The sequence below is a fragment of the Callospermophilus lateralis genome, chromosome 19 (genome assembly GCF_048772815.1).
Source record: "Callospermophilus lateralis isolate mCalLat2 chromosome 19, mCalLat2.hap1, whole genome shotgun sequence".
NCBI lineage: Eukaryota > Metazoa > Chordata > Mammalia > Rodentia > Sciuridae > Callospermophilus > Callospermophilus lateralis.
Genome location: NC_135323.1, coordinates 10,634,946 through 10,658,666, shown reverse-complemented (window position 1 = coordinate 10,658,666; position 23,721 = coordinate 10,634,946). Strand labels below are relative to the sequence as shown.

Below are 23,721 nucleotides of genomic sequence, written 5' to 3'. Positions count from 1 at the left end.
GGGTTTAGCATACATTTAGGTATCTATATTAATTTCTGAAAGAGAACATGGTGAATGACCAAAAAGTGTAAACTTTCCTCACACACTTCCTCATTGCCTGGTACAGATGACCAGTTTCATGAACAGTTTTACATTTTGATTATTTTGGGAGGCAGGGTACTGGGAATTGAACCCAGAGGCATTTAACCACTGAGCCACATCCCCAGCCCATATATCTCCAGCCTCTCTCTATATAAAATGTACATATGTATATTTTAGAGACAGGTCTTGCTAAGTTGCTTAGGGCCTCACCAAGTTGCTGGGATTACAGGTGTGCGCCACCATGCCCAGCTACATTCTAATTTTATATAAGCACAATTCCTATTTTGTTTTAGGGTAATGATTTGCACATTATATTGATCCAAGTGTACTGAGCAAAAATGTGGTTGTCTGTATCATTGTTCAAGGTAAAAGCAAGGCTCCTAATGACAGAGTATTCCAAAGCCATTACCATAAATCACAGCATCCAGATGGCTTTGGCAGCAACCTGGTGGAGATGTTGCTTTGAACCAATCAAAAATAGCCAACGCCTGTGCCTTGTTTCTGAATGAGATTCAGAAACGAAGTAAAACATCTTATTTGGAGAAGAAATTCACGTTAAAGACCTGTACTAAGGAACTAAACATAGTAGTAGATGCCCTTTATCCACTTTGCTAAATAAAGTAAGACCATTAATGAATAAATCTGGAAACCACTCAGGACACAGAAAAGTAAGTAACTAGGTACATAAGGAAGCATTCTGAAGAAACAGTTTTATTTTTTCCAGCTTTTAAAACTAAAATTAAAAAAAAATTATATAAAATAAAAAAATAAAACTAAAATTAAAAAGATGTATTTATAAAGGTAAGCCTCACCAGAACTGTGAAAAGTCTAGTAAACCCACTTGAAATACTGAATTCTGCCTTTACAAAATATGCATATTTACTATGTTTATGAACTTTAACATTACTTTTTCTTTACCCTGGAAGTATTAACAGTAAAAGTACATCATTTATCTCCATTCATTTATCTTAAAATTTGTCAGTTTTATTTTCCGGAGACTCTGGGATGGTTCTGTGATCAATAGAAATTTGCTAAAAAGTTAAGAAATTAATAGAAAATACTCATTTTGTATGCAATGATGAGCTAGCTAAAGACAGAATCTTGGTCACATCTATGCCCATTTATATCAAAATATTCACATATGAAATTCTTGCCTTCAGTCATCACTGAGAACATAAATCTCTCCATTTCCAAAGGAAGGTGTGTCGCAAGGAGATGGGGAAAGTGGGAGAATGTACTCTCAGCCACATGCTGCTTCCCTGGCACCAGCACAGGGAGGCAATTTCCAATGACATTCCAGCATGAAATCTGCTGGAATCTGTGTGAAATGGATTGAAGCTAAAACTGATTTCTAAAGGTAATGTTGCTAGCAAAGACACTGGGTAAATAATGAAAGATCTGGAAGGAAAGTGAAATACTACCTGTTATTCAAAACCATCCTTTGACAGTGTCCTCCTCTACTCACTGCTGAACCGAACTGACAAAAGCAAACTGAAAAGGAATGTACTGGGCTGAGAGGGTGACTCTTTAACAAGGTTCCCACTGCACATGTTAATGAACTCACCATTCTTCCTTTCGTTCAGAGGGGGTAAGTGCTGACTGGACTGCAAGGAGAGTTCCTGGAATTCGTGAGCCACAGCCTCACTTTGAGGACTTGGAGCAAGATGGGCTAGAGGTCCCAACTCATCCTCGGTGTCTAAGGCCCCCACGTGATCCATTGTGTTCCAGCCACTGGCAACAGCGAATACGAGACACCTCTTCACGTGGCCTATTGAAGAGACTGTCAAATAAATAATGTGTAAATAGAATAAATAAATGGTACACTTGTTTTTCTCCAACTTGCACAAAAGTATTAATATAGGATCCCTGGGTACTAGTCTGGTTTTATTGTTGTGTGGTCATTACCATTTGCCTAGCCAAGGCAAAAAGAGCTAAGATTTCAGGACTGCCCTAAAGGGTTTGCAAAAGTAAGTTCAGCAAAGTTAATGCCCTACTAAAACAAAACAACGCTCTTAAGAGGGAGCCTAACAGAATCTAGCTCCCTCTCTGGACCTCATGGTCCTTGTCCAACACACAGGAATAAAATACTTTCCATCCAGCAAAGCACTTACACGGTAAAGAAAAGTTAAAAACTATGTTGTAAACTTCTTTTGCAGCAAGGATTAAAGAAAGCTATTGCTATTGATGTCACTTAAAGATTTCAATGCATGCTAAAATGAGAAGAAAGTCAACTAACGCCAATGAAAATAAAGCAGCAGGCTGGCTTGAAAATGCATGTTAACTCCTTCATATCAAACAACTTCAGTCAAAATTCATAGCAACCAGCAATGTTTCAGAAAAAAACTCCTCTGCCAGCCTGGGTCTCAGGGTGAAACCAAAAGGAAACAGAACTTTCAGCTCACCCACAATGTACATATAGTTCATGTCAAAGAAGCAAACCTTTATTTTATATCATGAAGATTTGAGATTATTTGTTACTACAGCATAACTTGGACTATGCTGACTGATACAGAAATTAATAATGGTAGTATCAATGACACAAACATTATTGGAAGGATTGCTGTTCCAATAACAAAAACTATTATTGGAAGCTATGAGGATGGTAGTCTATGTTACTCAGCAGTAACACATTTGGAAGACTACTGTCTACTTATTTAGTAGCACTTCATACACAGATTGTCCATTCATTCACCCATTGATGAACACTTGGGCTCTTTCTAGTTTTTACAACTATTACAAATAAACATGCTATGAACACTCCTGCACAGGTTTTATAGTTACATGCTTTCATTTTTCTTGAGTAAAATGCCTAGGAGTGGGATGGCTGAATCATATGGCAGCTATATATTTAAATTTTAAAGAAACTGACAAAATTTTCTGAAGTCGTTGAACCATTTTGCATTCTTATTGGCAGAGTGCAAGAATCCAGTTGTTCCACATCCTTGCTAACACTTCATTTGCTCAATCTTTTTCCTTTTGGTCATTTAGTGGGCACATGGTATTTGACTGTGGTTTTAATTTGTATTTCCTTAGTGACTGATGATGTTTAATGAGCTTAACTAAAGAAATAAAGGGATGACAGATAAGTTTCTGATGAAATCTTTTTGTTCATTTTTAATATTAGGTGGTTTTCTTGTAATCTGAGTTTTTATCAGATATGTGATTTGTAACTATTTTTCCCAGCGGCTTACTTTTTCATGCTCTTAACAGTGTTTTGTAAAGAGTAGATATTTTGATTGAATAAAGTCAAATTTATCAATATTTTTTTTGAACCACATTTTTGTAGTTGTTAATACAAGTCTTTGATTAGCCCTAAGTCACAAAGATTATCTTCAATGTTTTCTTCTAAATATAGATTTGTGTTTTACATTTAAATCTATGGTCCATTTTGAGTTAATTTTTACATAGACAGATATGAATCAAAGTTCTTTCGGGGGGGCATACTGATGTCTGATTGTTACAGCACCATCTGTTTAAAAGATTATCCTTTTCTACTAAATTCCCTTTGTTAAAGTCAATTAACCATGTATATGTGAATCTATTTTGTAACTCTGTTTTTTAAAAAAAAAGGAGTGAGGGCCTCAACTTTTGGGGTAATTCCTAAACTATTTCATGTGCAGGGTAGACTCCATGAAGCCTAGCCAAGGCAAAAATAACTAAGATTTCAGGACTGCCCACCGTAGGAGAGACAGGGTTTGCAAAAGTGAGTTCAGCAAAGTTAATGCCCTACTAAAACAAAACAATGCTCTTAAGAGGGAGCCCAACAGAATCTAGCTACAACTGTCAACCAGAATTCCACATCCAATGAAAATACCCTTTAACAAAGAAGGCAAACATGTCACCAGTGAATACATACTATAAGGAATGCTAAAAGAAACTATTTAGGATGAAGAAAAGTGATACCAGATAAAATTTTAGATCTCAGGAATGAAAAGCATTAAATACAAATAAATAACAGACTAGCGCTTTTTTTTCTCATTTTCTTTAATCTTATCACACTCTGCAAAAAGTATAATGCTTTCTTGTGGAGTTTGTAATACATGAAGATATCATGTGATAACTATAGCAGAAAGGATGAGGGGGGCAAATGTATTTAATGTTTTGCATTTCTATATATTATAAAGAAGTTGCATAATTATAACTTTAGAAAGACTGAGAAATTAAGGTTGTATATAATTCCTAAAAATAAAATTTGAAAATACAAATAGCTTTAGCTAATAAATATTCAATTTTAACAACCAAAGGAAACAGAACACAAAAGTAAAATGGGACAAACAAAATAATTGGCCTTAATAATTATATTAAATATTAATGGGCAAATCAATCCAACTGAAAGACAGAGACTAACAGAATAAATTTTATACAAAGTCTAAAAGTGTATGTTTATAAGCCACATACTTTAGAAAATTCGACACAAATGGGTAGAAGAAGATGGATATAAGAAGGCAGATCATGTAAGCAAGAAGCCAAGAAGGTTGTAATGACTATCAGATACAAGTATCATAATTCTCTTATAATGCAAGATATGTTGACACCAAATTATTTCTCAGATACAAGAACCATAATGCCCTTATAATGGCAAGATGTACTAACTTTGAACATTAGTGCTAATGATTTGGAAGATCCTTTAGGGGAAGATTTTAAAATATTTTCATGGAAGAATTATCTGTTCTTAATATTGAAGAATTTTTTTTCAACCTATTATGCCTTGACATTGTGTTCACCTTAAACTCCCACGCATCCCTCCAAATTAAGAAAATTATAAGCTAAGCAAATCTTAAAATCTAGCAAAGGGAAAAGAATAAATTTTCAAAAAATTTTAACTTAATATTCATGAACATTTTTGATGAAGTACAGGGTATATTCTAAAATTTTGTAAGCTGTCATCTTAAAGTCTACTTAACTACTTGATAATTTTTCTTTGAAACTGAAATCTAACATCAAATATAAAAAGCACTCTCTTGTCTAGTAGGAGATAATTGAGATGTTAAAGAAACTGCATCAGAATGGATCCTTTCAGGGTCATAATTTTAATCATGAAAGTAAACTATAGGGCTGGGGTTGTGGCTCAGTGGTAGAGCGCTCGCCTAGCAAGTGTGGGGCCCTGGGTTCGATTCTCAGCACCACATAAAAATAAATAAATAAAGACACTGTGTCCAACCATAACTAAAAAAATAAATATTCAAAACAAAAAATTTTTTAAAAAGTAAAACTAATTTAGATTTAACTGGACAAACAGTGGTAAAATGGTAATTTGTCTAGAACTAACAGATGAATGAATAGGAGAGTTAATATCTTCAAATCTCAATAACATAATTATATTCCAAATGAGCTAAATCCAACATTTATCTGGAAGTAAAAGCACAGCACAATACAAGTAAGATTAACCTGGAATACAGCTTCTGTTCTCAAGAAACAAACCACTGGGCTAGGGTATCTTAGTGGGAGAGCACCTACCTAGCACACCTGAGGCCCTGGGTTCAATCCTCAGAAGCACAAAAAACAAAAAACTAAAACACCCTTACAAAAAAACACTTCATTGTCAGATGCTCCTATAGTGATAGGAAAAAATACAGAAAAAAAAAGAGACAGTACACTTTCATTTTTTTCATCTATTCATTTCCTTTTATCTAAATGGAGCCAGAAAACACTAATGAGGTCATATTTTAAAAAGTGATAGGCTATTAGAATAAGGTGATCCCTAAATCAGCCCCAACATTTGCCTTGAATTAAGTGTGAATCCAAAGCCAACATTTTTCCACTGTACCTTACTGCTCGTAGTGACTAATGACTAATTTATATGACATACCTGTAAAAAAAATGGTACAGAATCACTGCTATGTACAAGAAATGTGAAATAATAAAGAAGTTCGAAGGATATAAACATCAAACTTCAGAAGTTTAATATACAATCAGTCAAATGAAGAGAGGTAGACGTTTTAGCAATAACAGAGCTATTGTCCCTGCCCTTCAAAGCTCCCCTGAATTACAAACATTAGGGAAATACAAACAAGATCAAGCAGCAGACTTGGATGAAGAAGTACAAAGATAAAGTTAACCACATACCCACAGTAATTCTGTGATACAAACAAACAAACCAAGGTAAATTAATGATGTCAATCCTGGGTTATTTCACATTATCTGTTCTTCCCACCAAAACTCCTGGTGGCAATTTGTTAGATATCTAATTCAAAAATTTATTTACTATTATATTTATAAAATCATGTCAACTGTATGTATGAAAATATTTTCTTAGCAATATACTATAGTTTCCTATATTATTCTCTTCTAAATGAAATTTCTTAAGTGTAACAAGAATTCATTATCAAGGGACTGGAGCTATACTTCAGTAGTAGAGTGTTTACCTAGCATATGTGAGGTTCGATCCTCAGCACCACATAAAAATAAACTTAAAAAAAATTAAAGGAATTGTGTCCATGTACAACTAAAAAAATTTAAGTTCATTATCAAATCCATTTATATATTTATATGAATAAAATTCACCTCCCAATTTTATAATTGGGGGGAAAAAAATCACAGAAAGGAACACTTTGTTCAAACTATTTACTCTTAACAATTAAGATAAAATCAAATAATTGGTTTAAAACTACATATTTCTACACAAATGTTTCATTACTCCACATATATTTTTATTAACTCTTATGAAAAGTGTTGTCATCCTTTGTTTTTTTCCTAATTTAACTCCTGGCTTGATTACCTACATTCTCTTACATTTAAAAGGCCACAGATTCATAAAATGACAGGATATTTTAGCTGAAAGCTTTCTTAGAACCAATATCCAGTATAAGTATTTCTGAACTCTCCTCACAATGTGTTACTTGAGAAGGTTTAAAAGAAAAAAAAAAAAAATTCCCACAGAGGAGAGGAAGAGGGAGGGAAGAATCTCCAGAGAGTCTGCTATAATTGGTCTGGGATAGAGTGATTCTAATTTGTTGCTAGTGTTGACGATCATTGCCTAGAGTAGTTAGAGGTCAGAAATTATTAAAGCATATAAACAGTAGAATATAAGTAAATATAAACTGCTCTGGGAACCTAGACAATTAAATGTCCAGTTGTATTAATGTAGTTAGGAAAAGTCAAAAGGATAAGCAGAAGTTTACCAGGCATGGAAATTTTCTCATCAGTAAAAGTAAGAGGCACAAACATAAAAGGGCTGCTGAGGCCATGTGGGGCAGCTGGCAGGGAGTGGTAGAAACAAGGCTGGTGAGGTCAAGACAGACACAAAACTGGGGAGAGTGTGTACTCTAGAAGAGTGGTGTGACCCGAATAGGAGTTTTAAAAGATAATTCTGGCAGAGACAAGTTACTAATTAAGTCTCAGGTCGAAATGCTAGAAACTAAGACAGCAAAAATGCAGAAAAGAAAATAAACTCAAATACTCTTTAAGGGGCAAAATTTCAAAGTTTGATGACTAGCCCACTTGAAAGGTAAAGGAGATTAAAGAACGGAGACAGCGGGTAAGAGTTCCAGATGGGCAGCTGGAATGGCTGGTGGCATCACTGCAGCAAGGCAGGAAGAGGAGTGATGGGCAGAGAGCTCACTTTGAGAAACCAAAGACCAAAAACCAAAACTGAAAAAAAGAAAATGGCTGCAGAGATAGTGTCCCACTTCAGGCAAATAACTTACCTCTTTTAATTTTAAAAAATGGGAAAGACAACAAAAAGAAAGAAAAGGAAAGAATATTTACTGTATTTCTACTCTGCTCAACACTAAATTTAATCTAGGCTTTCCCTAATTGTGCCCTGATGACTTCTGTATGGGATCATTATGCCCATTTTATAGATAAGAAAACCAAAACTTGATTAGATAAATTTAAGACGTTAATATCAAAGCCAGGTTTCCAACTTCAGGGCCCATATTACAAAACATGGATGTACCAAGAGGCAAATAAACTGGAGCAAAGAATGGGGAAAGAGAGATTGCTGAGGAAGGAGGTAAGGATGAGGGGGATTAAGCCATGAAAAGAGCCATTTGTACAAATCTGTGACACACAGACTGAAGGCTCATACTGTCAGACACTGCACTGAGCTCCAGGGTTCCAATGATGAATCCACCACAGGCCCTGTTGTCAAGGAATCAAGGCCACATCAAATGGCAGCCGTGACCCACCAGTGCTCAACAAGAGCTTCATGGCAGATGAAGGAAATGCTCTTCTATTGTTCCATTTTGGCAAAACACTGAAACTGTGACAGCAACTGCACTCAAGATGATAAGAAAATGAAATCTGCAGTGATGATGTACCACTACATATAAACAGGATATCTTTTTGACACTAGGTTACAATTCTTTCAAATAAACAAATTCTAAGTGTGTATTTATTTGTAAAAGTTGGATTTTATGTGTAGCTATTAAATGTAAGGCAAAAATGAACAGTAAATGTACCAAACACTGACAATACACTATAGAGGAAAGTCACAGTCTTCCTATGCTCCAAGTGGCTGTTGTTTGAACAATCCCAATGTGATGACTAATTTTCAAAAAATTGTTTACCAAAGGGTTTGGGGTTGTGGCTCAGCGGTAGAGCGCTTGCAGAGCACTTGCCTAGCACATGCAAAGCCCTGGGTTCAATCCTCAGCACTATATAAAAATAAATAAATAAATAAATAACAAAGGTAGGGGAAAAAAGTCAAACAATAAATTTTTTTTAAAAGATTGTTTACTGAAGAATAAGTTTCACATGAACATAAATATGGAGCAAACTGCATACTTAGCCTCCCAAATGATGAATTCTTAATAAGTACTATAATACCTAATAGGGCTTTTAAAATATTCATTATGATCATCCATCAATAGAGATTTGAATTAGCAAAAGTTTAAAACACACATGGCTTTTACATTACTATATAAAAAGACAAAGAATTTAAAATGCTATTTGTTCTCTAAGATAAGTGGCCAAACCCCATGTCTTTTTAGCTTAAACAACTAAGTTTATTCATAACGAATGATTCTCAGAGAATAAGAACTGATTAGAGGATTATTTTTAAGATAGAATCATCTCCACAGCTACTGGGTTAAAAACAAACTCTAATTTTGTTAAACCATAATTAGAATTTGATTTATTTAAAAGATTAAACAAATATTTCATTGAACAGGTTAAAAAAATATATTGTATTCCTATTTTCAAGTTCTCTAAGGCAGGGGTAAAGGAAGAAGGGAAGAAGAAAAGGAGAGAAAAGTGAAATGGAAATTAAAAAGAAAAAAGTCCTTTTTATTTTCTAGCTTTTTACTCTTCTTGATATTAGCGATCAAAAGAATTTACTTCTTTACTTTAACATTTAAGATATAAAAAATAATGTAGCCTGACTGATCCGTTTGTCCAAGGTAGCATAACTAGTTAGGTAGCAGGACAGGAACCACGAACCCCTAATTTGTAATTCAGTTCTTTAGCACTTATTTAACTATATTCGTTAAATAAGTTAATTCGTCATTTTGAAATGTACAATTCAGTGGGTTTTAGTACATTCACAAGTCACCCCTCGTCTGATGCAACCATACCAGTTAATTGGTTAGTAAACTGAAAATCTGAGTTTAAAAAGGAGTCATTAAAAACGATATACATAGATCTTAAAACACTTTCTTTTAAATTGAAGTGCATAAATGTTGATTCATTTGCTGGTCTTCAAGTACAGGGTCAAGAAGGCTCTTGTTTCTTTGTGGAAGTACTGGCTCTCTGGCATAAATCAGTAACGTCTGTGATTTCTAGTCTTTGTTTTTTGCAAAGTGGAACAAAAACGGGAAGGATTTTAAGTACAGAATTTATGTTTTTACAATTTTTAACCCATTCTTTTCTCATCTGCACCTGGTTTGAAAGTATTATTTAAGCAACATGCCTTTTTGCTTCCAAACATTTAAGCTTTTTGCACTTGTATCTCATCAGTTTACATAGTATTTCAACTATTATAAATGGCATAAACTTATTTAGGAACAAACACAGCTGACTTTTGGCTAACATATGACTCCACCAGTAAGAAAAGAAAACGTTTCACCAGACTTCAGCATTACCCTCTGGCTATAGCCTTTATGTCTTGGGACAAGGGAAATGGAGAAGATTGGTAATTCAGTGCATGGGTCAAGTGGAGGATGAATACGTGAAGCTCTACCACAAAGTAGTTTATAAAGATTTATGTTGAGGCCAAAAGTATCTAAAATTAGAAACTTGGGTCTTTTAAAGTTTTAATAAACAAATTATTACTTAAGCAATATTATTTTACTACTATTGAACTTCTTGCAGAATTTCTTAATATTGTACTCACAAAACAGCTTGGAGTTCATACCAAATAAAACCCAATCTTTAGAGTTTTTAAAGAACTCTAACAGAAGAACTATCAAAAAGTGCCTAACACCACTGGTTAAATGAGATCAACTATCCTAATTTTTATCAGATTCCTTCAAAATACTATTGAGTTCTTCCCTGCATTAAACATATATAAAACAGCAATTTTAATCAGTTGTAAAAATTTTGACCCATGCTGTAGTTGTGAATAAGGTATTCTTTTCTGTTTGTTGAGATAGAATTCCTTTGCTATAAAATTTGTCATTTTGAAATGTACAATTCAGTGGGTTTTAGTACATTCAAAAGGTGTACAACCATCACTATCTAATTTCAGAACATTTCATCACATATAAAATAAATCCTGAACCCATGAGCAATCACTTCCTAATCTCCTCTTCCTTCAGTCTCTGGTGACCATGAATTCACTTTTTTTTCTCTCTGGATTTGCCTGCTCCAGTCACTTCATATAAACAGTGTTAAAGAACAAGTGGTTTTTTTTATGTGTAGCTCCTTTCACTCAGCATGTTTTCAAGATTTATCCATGTTGTCCCAAGTAGCAGTATTTCACTCCTTTACACGGTTGAGTAATAATTCATCGTGTGGATTTACCACATTTGTTTATTCATCTTAGGATGAACTGTACATTGTTTCTATCCTTTAATTTTTATGAATAATGTTGCTGTGAACATCAGTGTGCAAGTTTTTGGATGAACGTATGTGTTCAATTCTCTTGGAACTACACAGAAAAGTGGTATTCCTGGGTCACACGGTAATTCTATGTTTAACTATTTGAAGAAATACCCAAATGCCTGTAATGGTCACATCATTTTATATTCCCAAGAGTAAGTTAATAGGGTTGTGATTTTCCCACATTAAAAAAAAAAAAAATAGAGCTATCCTAGTGGATATGAAATGTGTGATTTGGACTGGCAGTTTCCTAATGACTAAAAATGCTAAACATCTTTTTATGTACTTATTGGACATTTGAGTATCTTCTTTGCAGAAATATTCATTTTTAAATATTTGTGTTTTATTGTTGATTAGACAGTTCTTGCTATTTAAATGTATGGAATAAATATAAATATATATAATGAATAAATCTTACAGATTGTCAAACATCTTCAACTCCGGGTTGACTTTTCACTTTCTTCATAATGTCTTTGACACATAAGTTTTTATTGCTGATTAAGAGTGATTCATCTTTTTTTTTTTTCTTTTGGTTGTACTTGTGTCCTTGATATGATATTTAAGAAACAAGTACCAAATCTACATTCATAAACTTTTGTGCCTAAATCTTTAAAGAGTTATAGTTTCAGTTTTCACATTTAGGTCTTTGATACATTTGTAGTTACTTTTTGTATATGGTAGGAGGTAAGGATACAACTTCATTATTTTGCTTCAAGATACCCAGTTGTCTCAGCAAACATTTGTTGAAAAGATCACCCTTTTCCCTTTGAATGGTCTTGGTACTTTTGTTTTAATTTAATTTACCATAATTATTTGGGTCCATTTCTGCACCCTCAATTCTATTCCATTAACTGATATGCCTATCCATATGCCAGCACCACAATGTCTTACATACTGAGGCTTCCTCGTAAGCTTTGAAATTAGAAAATGTGAGTCTTCCAACTCTGTTCCCCACCCCTCCAAGATTTTTTGATTAACTGGGTCCTTTAAATTTCCATATGAACTTCAGCTTGCCCATTTTGTCAAAACAGAAATTAGGGTTTTGATGGGTATTGTGTTGAATTTGTACATTAACTTGGCAATATTGGTATCTTGATAATAGTAAGTCTGGCAACCCATAAACATGGGATGCCTTTCCATTTATTTACATCATCTTAAATTTCTTTCAACAGTGTTTTATAATGTTAAGTGTATAGGTCTTACACTTTCTTGGTAAATTTAGTCTTATTTATTTAGGATTCTGTTGTAAATGAAATTGCTGTCTTAAATTTTTATTTTTTATTTGCTAGTACACAGAAATACTACTCATTTTGTATTTTAATCTTGTATCCTGCAACCCTGCTGAACTACTTCATTAGTTTGAACAGATTTTTTTTTCCTATATTCTTCAAGGATTTCCTATATATAAGATAATGTTATCTGTAAATAGATAAGTTTTAATTCTTCCTTTCCAATCCGGAAAATTTTTATTTCATTTTCTGCCTAATCACTCTGGCTAGACACAATGTATGATGCTGAACAGGTCAGTAGTTCTATCTCCACATTCATTCCTGATTTTGGTAATCAGTCTTTTTCTTAGCCAATCCAGCTAATGGTGTCTGCCCACTTTTATTTTTTTGATCTATTCAAACTACCAACTTTTGGTTTCACCAATTTATTCTATTATTTTCTGCTTTAATCTCTATTACTTCTTCCACTTCACTTGCCTTGGGTTTAGTTTGCTCTTCTTATTTTTAAGGTCAGAGGTTAGAGGTTATAGATTTGAGATAACCGTATAAAGTTCTAAACTTTTCACAAAGTGATATGTTATATTTGAATGTTATTCATATTGTTTCTTATATGGTATTCATAAATTTTTAAAAATTTGATTATTATTATGTTTAAATTAGTTAAGCCAAAATGTTTTCTGAACAATCTCCCCTATGCTGGAGTACAAGGAGACCAAAATCACTTTAGATATTAGAACCATTGTCTCCTCTGGATAGCTAACCTTCTTCTGAGAATACCTAACATGAAAATTCCTTATCCCTCTAGAGGTAGTCCTTTGCCTCTCAGAGAGTTCCACCAGAAGGTTACTTCCATTACTGAAAGGAAACCACTGTTGTTGCAGATTATTTTTCAATGAAGAACATGACACTATCTCTCATCCCACATATCGTTCCTACAGTGTGACTAGGACTTTCTTCTCATCAAAAGATGAAGTGCAAGATTGCTTTGCTTGAATCTGAACTAGTCTATTCTGCAGGAAAGGGACACTACACATGTCTCTTAGGACTAGGTCATTATAGTTCTGCTTGGTTCTCTTTAGAACACTCATCTTTGGAGATGTTGAGGTGCCATACAAGTAATCTGACTTTCTTGAGGCTGCCCCACCATGAGGAAGCCAAAATTAGCCCATGGAGGGACCATGTGGGGAGGTCTTAAGATGACATGAAGAGACAGAGACAGATGCCCGGCCAGCCCCCACCCTCTTCAGCTTCCCTTTTCCTTTGCTGTCTAGTTCCAATCACTGTTTAAATGTAACTACATCAGAAACCAAGCCAGAACTAACTAGATAAGCCCTTCTCAAATCCCACAAAAATCACAGAAGATAATAATTGTTAGTTTCAGTCACTAAATTTCAAGAGGATTTGTTATATAACAATAGCAAATGGAATATTCTTGCTATATAACTTGAAGCCTTGGGATCATGAAAAAAAAACTCCAATTAAATTCTTTCATAATGAAAGTACTCAAACAGAGATAGTTAATTCTCAATCTTCTGCGAGTTTATTTTAAAACATGCTTTTACTTTTTACCATTCTGGTTATGCCAACCTGAATTATTTAAAAAACAGTTTATCTAAATTTTCTTACTTATGAGATCTAAAACTAAATCCAGTACTCTAACTGGGGTAAAAGGGAACAGCTGAGAAATGCAGAAAAACTATCTCACTCACTAGTGAGGTTTTTATTCAGTTGATTTGAATTTGTGTTAAATTTGAACAAAATCCTTTTCTGCAAACAGAACTGGTATAAAAGGTATTAATTCAGAGCTGAGGTTCTGGAGTTAGCCGGATAAGGAGGCAAAAGTCAGCATTAATGAACTTGAGTAAGATGTATAACCTCAATAAGGCTTAATCCCTCATATATAAATTGGGAACATAATACCCAAACTCAAGGGATTATTGTAAAAACTATCTCTAAGCTTAGTAAGTCGCTGCTATTATAGTGGTTTCTCTAATCAAATGCTCCTCATCCTCTTCCTATTGCACTCATTTTTGTTTGTTTTAATGTAACAAACATTTGTTTGTTTGGGCCTCACATTTGTCACAATTAAATTAGATCTTGTTATGTACAGTCCTTGCTCCATTTGCTTCTGATCTTTTAGTAAGAGATGGAGGGGGGAAATCCCATTAAACAAAAAGAACAAACAGATAAAATACTTAGAAATTAATGTAACTAAGAATGCATAAAATCTTTTTGATTGAAAATAAAGTCAAACATTACATTGTAATATTTTGAAGAAGTCAAAAGAGAAAGGGGCAGGGTAAAGTGCCAGGTTGAATCCCAGGGCTGAGGATGAGGTGTGTGTCTTAGTCCTTGATACCTGAATAGAACTAGGGACATCCTTGCAATAAACTAATACAAAAATCTTTCTTAAACTGATGCTAATCCATCACTTCACAGTATTCCAACTTCACAAGTTACAAGCAGCATGACTGTGGGCAAGTTAGTTAACCTCCCTATGCCTCTTTGTAAAATGGGTGTAAATAATATTTCCCTCGCAAATTAAAGGAGAAAACACACATTGAGTGCTTGAAGAATGCCGGGTGCTGAGAAAGCATTTAGTAAGCACTCGCTGGCTTCATTTAGTCAGGCTCTTCCTTGACTGATGTGCTTACCTCACTGTGACAGTGTGTTGCCCTGTTTTTCGAGAGATCCTGGCACGTTAGAGCTGTATAGGTGAGAGCTTACAGTTGGTCTGGATTCAAATTCAGCCTTGAAATTTTCCAGCTGCTGGGCAGCCACTTACACCATCAAAGCCACAGGATTTTTAGTTAAAAATGAGGGCAGCAAAGGTACTCACTTCATGGGACTGATGGGAGCACTGAGGAAACACGTGATGTGCAGACCAGAAACTTGAACAACTCAGTGAATGTCGATAACGTGAACAACTGGTGTTATTATTATTTTGCCTACCACATTCTTGGTTTTCTGCATCTATTATATGAAATAACAAAAATAATAATGATTTTTTATGATTTCCAGCTGCACAAACTTTATTTCTAGCTTGTCTTGACTTTCTAATTATACTTCAAACTTCCAAACAGAAAACTTTATTCCTACCAACTATTCTGACACATACACAAAAATATTCTGATGAATAATGATAATAGAATTTTTAAATTCCTGGTATAAGAATATAGATTAGTTCTAAGAGTAATAGGGATTGAAATTAATATTTATACTTTGCACTATGTTTTCTAATATTTGGGATTTCACAGGCATTTGAATTTTGAGATATTTGGCTACATTACATGGCTATATGTATAATCTAGGAAATTTTTTTTAACAAAGAAAGAAAAAAAGAAAAACAACTTATAGATTTTTCAAGAAAAGGTATTTTTCCTAAAGTTATCTCTTAAAACTAGGGACCCAAACTAATCTCAGTGGGTTATAAAAGTTTCCCAAAGTTTATTTTTTAAGTTCAGTCAGAAAAACAATATTTCCATGTACCTTTTATTCCTTATTACATTGGTATCTCTGACTTTTGCTTAAAGTAGCCAGAGAAGCTCACGATCTTGAATTTAGTCCTTAAAAGCAATTACTAAGGGTTATAATTTCTGTGCTGAAAATGACTGAACTCATGAAAGGGCATGCAGTTCAGATTTTTGTATTTTGCAAAGCCTTTGCTTTTCAAGCATTACTTTCATTATTTTCTATAAATACATCACTGTCCTTAAGAAAAAATATTTTCAGATAAGATTAAAGATCTTTAATTATCACTGGGAAACCACCTTAGCATATTATCAACTTTCTAAAGGCAGACTTAATGCATGAAAACCTACTTGCCAAATAGGAAAAGCAACTATTAGAATTTCATTAATGAGTTATTCCAAAAATAAAAGGTCTGAATTTTTACCACAAGTGGCAACAGAATATTTTCAGAAAATTTCTGGAAGATATTGTTTAAAAAAAAAAAAAAAGTGAGATGTTGACTAGAGAAATCTGCTTATCCTCACCCATCACTACTGCTTCCCTCAACGACTTCTTTCTCTGGCATGACCATTCTCTTTGCTAGGCTGGATTTACATGAACCCAGTAAGTCCCAAGTTTTCTATTCTGCAAATATTTTAATGCAATTGGCACAGGTGCATTAAAATATGTTGAAAAAATCATAATCTAGAACTTATACATCTTAATTTTAATTAAATTATAATTGCTATATTATTATAGTATGATTGAATTACATAGTTATATTCCATATTGAATTCAAGCTTTTATAGATGTTCCACATCTGGGGGAATGGAACAGAATGGGTTAAGCCATTGGCTAGAATTCAATTTCCTTTCAAATCTAGAGGAGATCTGGAGACCCACATATTTACTCCCAGGAATCCTGACTGAAACAGAGATGGCCTTCTGGAAGGTCTGGGCAGCAGATACTCCTGGTGCTGCCACTACATACAACCTTGCCATGATTGCCTTATGAAAAGTAGAGGCAGTTGCATCTGGCCTGCCTCTCTGGAACAGACTGCAGAAGGCTAACATTTATGTTAATATAGCATTCCAGTCTCTCTCGCTTTGTGTACAATGAACAAAAAGCAGTCAGAACCATGTTACTGCACTAGAAAAGGCTTCAAGCAGATTCTCATGGGGTCTTTATTTGAAGCTCTAAGGAAATTCCCATAGATTCCAAGTGCAAATGAAAAAGCAGATTTCATATTTCTGAACAATCCAACCCACCCAAGCCATGGGTACTCAAAGAACACACAAGAAAAAAAAAAATGTAACAGGAAGGGCAGTGGTTAAAAAATATTTTAACAGAGAAAAACTGAAAACAACCTATTTCTCATTAATAGGTTAAATAAATGTGGGTACATTTATTCCACTGAAATTGTGCTACAACTGACAAAAATGAGATGGATCTATAGGTACTGAAAAGGGAAAATGTCCATGATACATAATTAAGGAGAAAAACTTGGTCACTGAGTAGAATGTATAAATATAGCCACTGAGAGAACAAGAGAAAGAACAGGGCAGGAAGGGAGAGTGGAGGTGGGCAGGTAGGCAGGGAGAGTGTGTGTATAGCAGGGTAAATGTCAAAGAAACAGGAAAGGGGAGAAAAATGGGAAGGCGGAGACAGAGACAGATGTGGAAGTGTATGTACAACCTGGCTCTCTATCACAGGGTGTCCCATATAGTAGCTGCTTGTCACATGTGTCTATTCAAGTATAAATTAATTAAATAAAATTAAAAATTCAGTTCCACAGTTGCACAATTCACTTCAAGTGCTCAAGGGCCACAAGTGATTAATGACTACCAGAGAGCATAGTCTAGAACATTTCCTTCACTGCAGAACATTCTTTTGTGGAGTGCTATTCTGTATCTTTGGTATTGCACAAAATTTTTATCATGAGTGTACAGTGCTTTCATAGTCTGCAAATATAATAAAGTTATTTCCAATTTGGAAAAAAAATGGTTTGGGGTTTTTCTTCTCATTCTGTATTTCTTTTAATACTTCTGCAAACACCACAGAAGCCCCAGAGGTTTCATAGGCCTTAATAAACTGTATACTAGCCAATTTTTTCTGAGTTTTTTGATTCTTACTTACTAAATTGGTTCTACTCAAGAAGAGTTCAAATGCCATAAAATAAAGAATACAACAACATACATTTGAAGCATTGTGACATTGCTCTTGTTCTCTGAAATCTGGAAAAGGTCGTGTTACTCATTCTTAGCAGGAGCAGGAGCAGGTGATAGAAACCTCTTGCAGTTTAGACAAACATTTTAAATTAGAGCTTTTCTTCAAAGAAATAATGGCATTTAAAAATAGCATTCATTTTTTTTCTGATTCAATTCAGTACAAAGTAGAGGGGGATAAACTAAACCTAAAGCTTAATGGGGGAAAAAGTCACATGAACTGAAAAAGAAAATGGCAAGGCTATGAACCACTTTTCAAGAGGGCATAACACCAAAGCAAGAAATGTTTATAATAACCAGTTCTAAAGCTTCTGATGTAACAGAAGTGAGGCATCTGGTGAGGTTTTAGGAGAGCACAGATGAATTCTAAATAGGAAAGAGGGGTGGGGAAGAAAAGGGAGGGGGCAGGGGATTAGCAAGGATGGTGGAATGTGATGGACATCATTATCCAAAGTTCATGTATGAAGACATGAATTGGTGTGAGCATACTTTATATACAAACAGAGGTATGAAAAATTGTTCTATGTGTGTAATAAGAATTGTAATGCAAAAAAAAAAAAAGTTAACTGAAATATCTCCAAGGGGGGAAAATACACGCAAGTTTATGGGGAAACACACAAATAATAACATCTTAAGACTCTTAGTCCCTTGTGAAAATACCACTGACTATTGCCAAAGATCACAGCCCCAGATACTACTGCCCTAGTCTTCAAAGCCCTCAAACAATATCAGATCCACATACTCTCCTAGGGTAACCATTCACTGTTCTATCCCCAGACCCCAAGTTCCAATCATTACCATCTGCTTAAGCTTCTTACAGCGGGGCCTTGCATAATACATAAATATGTAAAGCCACAGAAATTAAGAGAACATAGAAGTGACCAAGAATATATCACAGCACAATGAATCCAAGCATACTGAGCAATCCAAAAACATGACAAGGTGGAATTACAAATCAGTGAGGGCAAAGATGGACCATGAAATCAGCAACACTGGCTTGGCTTGTGCAACCAGTTTATTTGCATGGAAAGTTATTCCCTATCTCATATCCTCACACAAAAATAATTCCATGTGGATTAGACTTACACTAAAAAAAAAAAAAAAAAAAAAAAAGAAAGAAAAAAAAAAGAAAAAAGAAAAGAAAGAAAAGAAAACCAGAACTTTTAGAAGAAAACATGATAGGATCTCTTTGTGACCTAAAATATTTAGAATTCAGAGGCATTAAATCTCATACAAAAAAAACCCCACCATAAATGGAGACTAATTTGATTCAATTAAAATGTAAAATTCCTATACAGCAAAATATATAACGAAGTAGAAAGATAAGCCACCATGGAGAACATATCTGAAATATGGGAAACACATCTGAAATGCAAAATATCAACAAAAGATGAATCTAGAATACATAAGAATCTAAAACAAAAGAAAATAGACACATCACAGAAAAGGAAATTGAAACAGTTAAATAAACATAAGAAATGATGCTCAAATTCACTAGAAATCAAGGAAATGCATTATTTCAAATTACTGGAAAAAATTTCAAAGTCTGACAATACCAATACTTAGCTAGAATATGAAGCAATAGGAATTCTCAGACAGTGCTGTTAGGGGTTGAAACTTCAACAGCTACTGTGATCTGCTAATATCTAGTTAAGCTGAGGACTGCAAACCTTACACATCAGCAATTCCACATCTAGGTGTAAACCCTACAAGAGCTAGAGGGGTACCTCAATGGTAGAATATTTATAGGATGGATACAAATAGGATATATTTGTAGGATATACAAGGCCCCAAGTTCCATCCTCAGCACCACAAAAACAAGTAAACAAATAAACCCTGGAGAAGGTATCAAACATATTCACAAGAAGGTGTACTACAATATTCCCAGCCATACTGTCCAATCACAAGCAAGGAACCAAAACTTCCATTGACAGAATGAATAAACTGTGGTATAATCCTGGGACATCATATGGCAAAAATTAAAGTGTATATATCTACAGAGATATATTTCACATATAATGAGAGAGAGAAAAAAAACAAGTCATAGGAAGATATACACAGTATGATGCTGTGCAAACTTCAAGATACATAACCTAAATACCCTGCTTACAGCAGCAGATACATGTGATGTAGGTACAAGGCCATGCACTGGGGACAATGAGCAACCACTTCACGACAATGGCTCTTCTGCAGAAAGAAGATGGGGACATGGCAGCTGGAGGGTCCACAGGGGATACCATCTACCTATGCATGTGCACTAAATATGTTATTTTTTATCATCTTTATCTTTTAATGTCAAACAAAGGTAGTGAAATGTCATGATTTGACTAAACTGGGCAGAGATTATGGCATTCTCTAAATTTTTCTGATTTCATGAAATTTTTCAAAGTATGATGTAATTTGTATTTTAAAGAAAGAAAAAGAGAGGGAAGAGGCCACATTTTTACCAAAATGATTGTCTCCTGATATTAAGCCTATTAATAGCTTTTTTTTCTCTTTTATGGTCTTCTGTATTTTCTAATTTTTTTCAAAAAGTCATTCCAGATGCTTCTAGTCCATATTATTCTTACATCTTCACACCCAAACCCATCACTGCACTTGCTTGCCTTTCTGATACAGAACATGGCATTGCCATCAGTGCAGTCTTTTCTGCAGGAATATGGGCTCTTAGAGGAACTAACACAAGCATCCTCACTTTTATGTAAATTACGCAAAAATGCCCAGCATGGGCCAGTTACTAGAAAAACATATGAACAAAACTGACATTGTCCCTTCTTCCACAGAGCTTAATCTTAGAGAAAAGAAACATTACATAAATATAAAAAAGAACTATAAAAGTGATATTGTGAGGAATTCTATTTAACATTGTATATACAGTGCATTAACAAATGTTTCCTGGTTGATTCTAAGGCAGACTCTGAGCAGCTCGGGAGGATCTGTGGCCTATGACTCTAGGGCAGGGAAGAATTCCTTGTGGTGATGGCCAAATAGGTAAAAATAGGAGCCCATGGTGTGTGGTACTTCAATTCCCTGAAAACCACTCGCCATACAGTGAGACAGCAGAGACAGCATCTCCATTTATCTGTCCATCTATCCCCTTCCTTGCCTGATTCCCACATCCCCACCTTATTCATTAATCTAGTGCAATTAATTTTAGGGGACCTACATGTGCTAAGGTAGAGATATGAAGACACACACAAGCATATTCCAGCCTCAAAGAGTTTTCCTTTTAGAATAATAGGTCTCAACTGGGGATGGTTGGGCCTCCAGGACATTACTGACAATGCCTGAAGACAATTTTGCTTGTCATAAATAGGGAAGGGGTTGCCAGCATCTACTGAGTAAAGACCAGAAATGCAGATAAACATACTATAATGGTGCTTACTATGACAGACCTCTACAACAAATATTTATTAGGGTCAAAATGTCAACAGTGTCAAGGTGGAGAAACCTGGTGTAGGTTATTTAGAACCATCTCTAGAAATCGACCGCATAAAGCAAGGCAAATGTGGAGAGCAACAGTAAGTGGCTCAGCAGGCCAAGTGTCAGACACCAAGGAGTATTTAATACTCCATAGTGAGATGAGCCTGTTTAAAAAATAAAATCACTGCTGAGATTAAAATGTCTGATCTGAAGAATCAGCAATATAATTACCTCACAAAGCAACAACAGTAATAAGATGTTGCCCAAATACAAAGGTAAGGTACCTAATCTAGAAGTAGGGAAGGGTAGAAACATTTCCTTAGAAGTGACATCTAATTTGAGACAAGAAAGATGAATGAATTAGCAAAGTGATGTGAAGGCAGAGGCAGGAGTAAAGGACTATTCCAGACAGAAGATGAAATGAGCAGGCAAGTAGAACTATGATACACAAGAAATGTGTTTTAATGAAGGCCAAGTAGGGAGTGGCTACTGAAGGGCTTGAGAGGTAAACTGGATGGGCCCAGATCATAATGAGAATTGCATGACAGATTAAGAAATAAGAAGCATGTACTTATCTTCAGGGCAATAAGAGGCTACTGAAAGGATGTGTACAGAGACAAGATATGAACAAAATTTGAGTTAGAACAATTATCATGGAGAATGGATTGCTAAAGAACAGGAGGCAAAGAGATTGAGGGAGGTGGTGGTGCCCATGATTCAGGTAACTGAATGCTGACATGAGCTAATGGTGGCACTTAGGAGAGACAGGAGCATTCAGGGGATCCTGAGACAGTAGTCATTACACCAAAGTGTGTACTTAACCTGCATATCAACTCCAAAGCTCCCAAACTCCAAAACCTCAAAAGTTTTTCTTAATTCATCTGTGGCCCAACCTGGCAGCAAAATAATAACCTGAACTGACCTGAGGTTATTTAGAGTATTTATTCTATTTCAAGTTTGATTATGGGAAATTGCCCCAGACCACACCATGTTGGGTAGCATATTATCTCTTTAAAATTCAAAAAGGTCTGTATTCTAAGCATGCAGTTGGGCTTCAGGTTTAAGAAAAGGGATAATGGTTCTATACAATATGAAAAATAAACTTTTGTTAGATTAATTAAATTGGGAAAAATGAATTACTGATTATTTGTTCAAAATGTTTATATCCATCATTACCCTTACTTAACAATAGTATGAAACTTTCAGATACCACATTTAAGCACATCACATGATTAACTTCTTTATGGAACTTTGCCTTAAAATCTTAGAAATCTGGCAATGTGATCTTAGCAGACTTAACAGTATTAGCATTGGAGAAAGAACTAAAACAAACAAAAACAAAACAAAACAAAACCTATTTCACAGAATTTACTTTATAATTCTTCCTCTTCGGGCTGCCACACAGAAGACAGATTAGATAAATTAGCAAAAAGTACCAGATCTTCCTCTCAGAGTAATTCCAAGTAAAGCCAGCTGGGAGGCTGGAAGAGAGTGTGAGGTCACCCTCTCAATCACTATTAGTAGCATAGCCTCGAACACAGCGACTTGACTCTTTCTCAGTAGAGGAGACCTGATCCTTTCTGTACTTGTGTCAAGTACTACAAACACTTGTATCAAGTGGTGCTGCAAATAACAGTGGTCACCAGCCACGACTGTATGGTAAGGAGGAAGAACCTAGGACTTTCACTCATTCATTCAAAAAGTTTCTGTGAAGGGCTTTCCATGTGCCAGGCATTATTTATTCTAGGTGTTGAAAATACAGAGATAAATAAGATAAAAAAAAAAATATTCCCTTGGGGATTATAGATTTTGAAGGACACAAGGATATGAAGCTCATAATCACAATAAGGTATAATGAATTATGATGGCCACCATAAGGATGACAGTCTACAGTAGAGGGACCCAACGTAGAGGGATCAAGAGGAAAATACATAAAACCTCCCTAAGAAGATGACATTTACACTGAGATCTAAAGTATAATTAGAATTTATTAGTCCATGTGGACTAGAAAGAAAAGAAGAAACGGAGAAAACCAAAATAGCAGAAAATAATGGCTGAAAGCTGAGGAAAACTCAGTGAGGCTCTCACCCTGCACAAAAGTCAACTCAAAATAGATCCAAGACCTAGAAATTAGACCAAAAACACTGAAACTCCTAGAAGAAAACATAGGGTCAACACTACAGCATATAGACACAGGCAACGATTTCCTCAACAGGACTCTTAAAGCTCAGGGAAAAATACCAAAAATTAATAAACGGGATGGCATAAAATTAAAAAGCTTCTGCACAGGAAACAACTAAGAATGTAAAGAGAGAATTTACAGAATGAGAGAA

The 23,721-nt window shown here is 34.8% G+C and overlaps 1 protein-coding gene across 7 annotated transcripts in view; it reads right to left on the bottom strand.

Annotated features, from left to right (window-relative positions):
• Mrtfb (myocardin related transcription factor B) overlaps positions 1 to 23,721 on the bottom strand; it is a 236,746-nt gene that overhangs the window by 100,101 nt on the left and 112,924 nt on the right. For all 7 annotated transcript variants that reach the window (XR_013089462.2, XR_013089461.2, XM_076840859.2 and 4 more), the window contains one exon: positions 1,646 to 1,861. Coding sequence is in view for 5 of the 7 variants with exons in the window: in XM_076840859.2 (XP_076696974.1) it covers positions 1,646 to 1,799 (154 nt within the window). In the remaining 2 variants the exon portion in view is untranslated. The remainder of the gene's footprint in view (positions 1 to 1,645; positions 1,862 to 23,721) is intronic.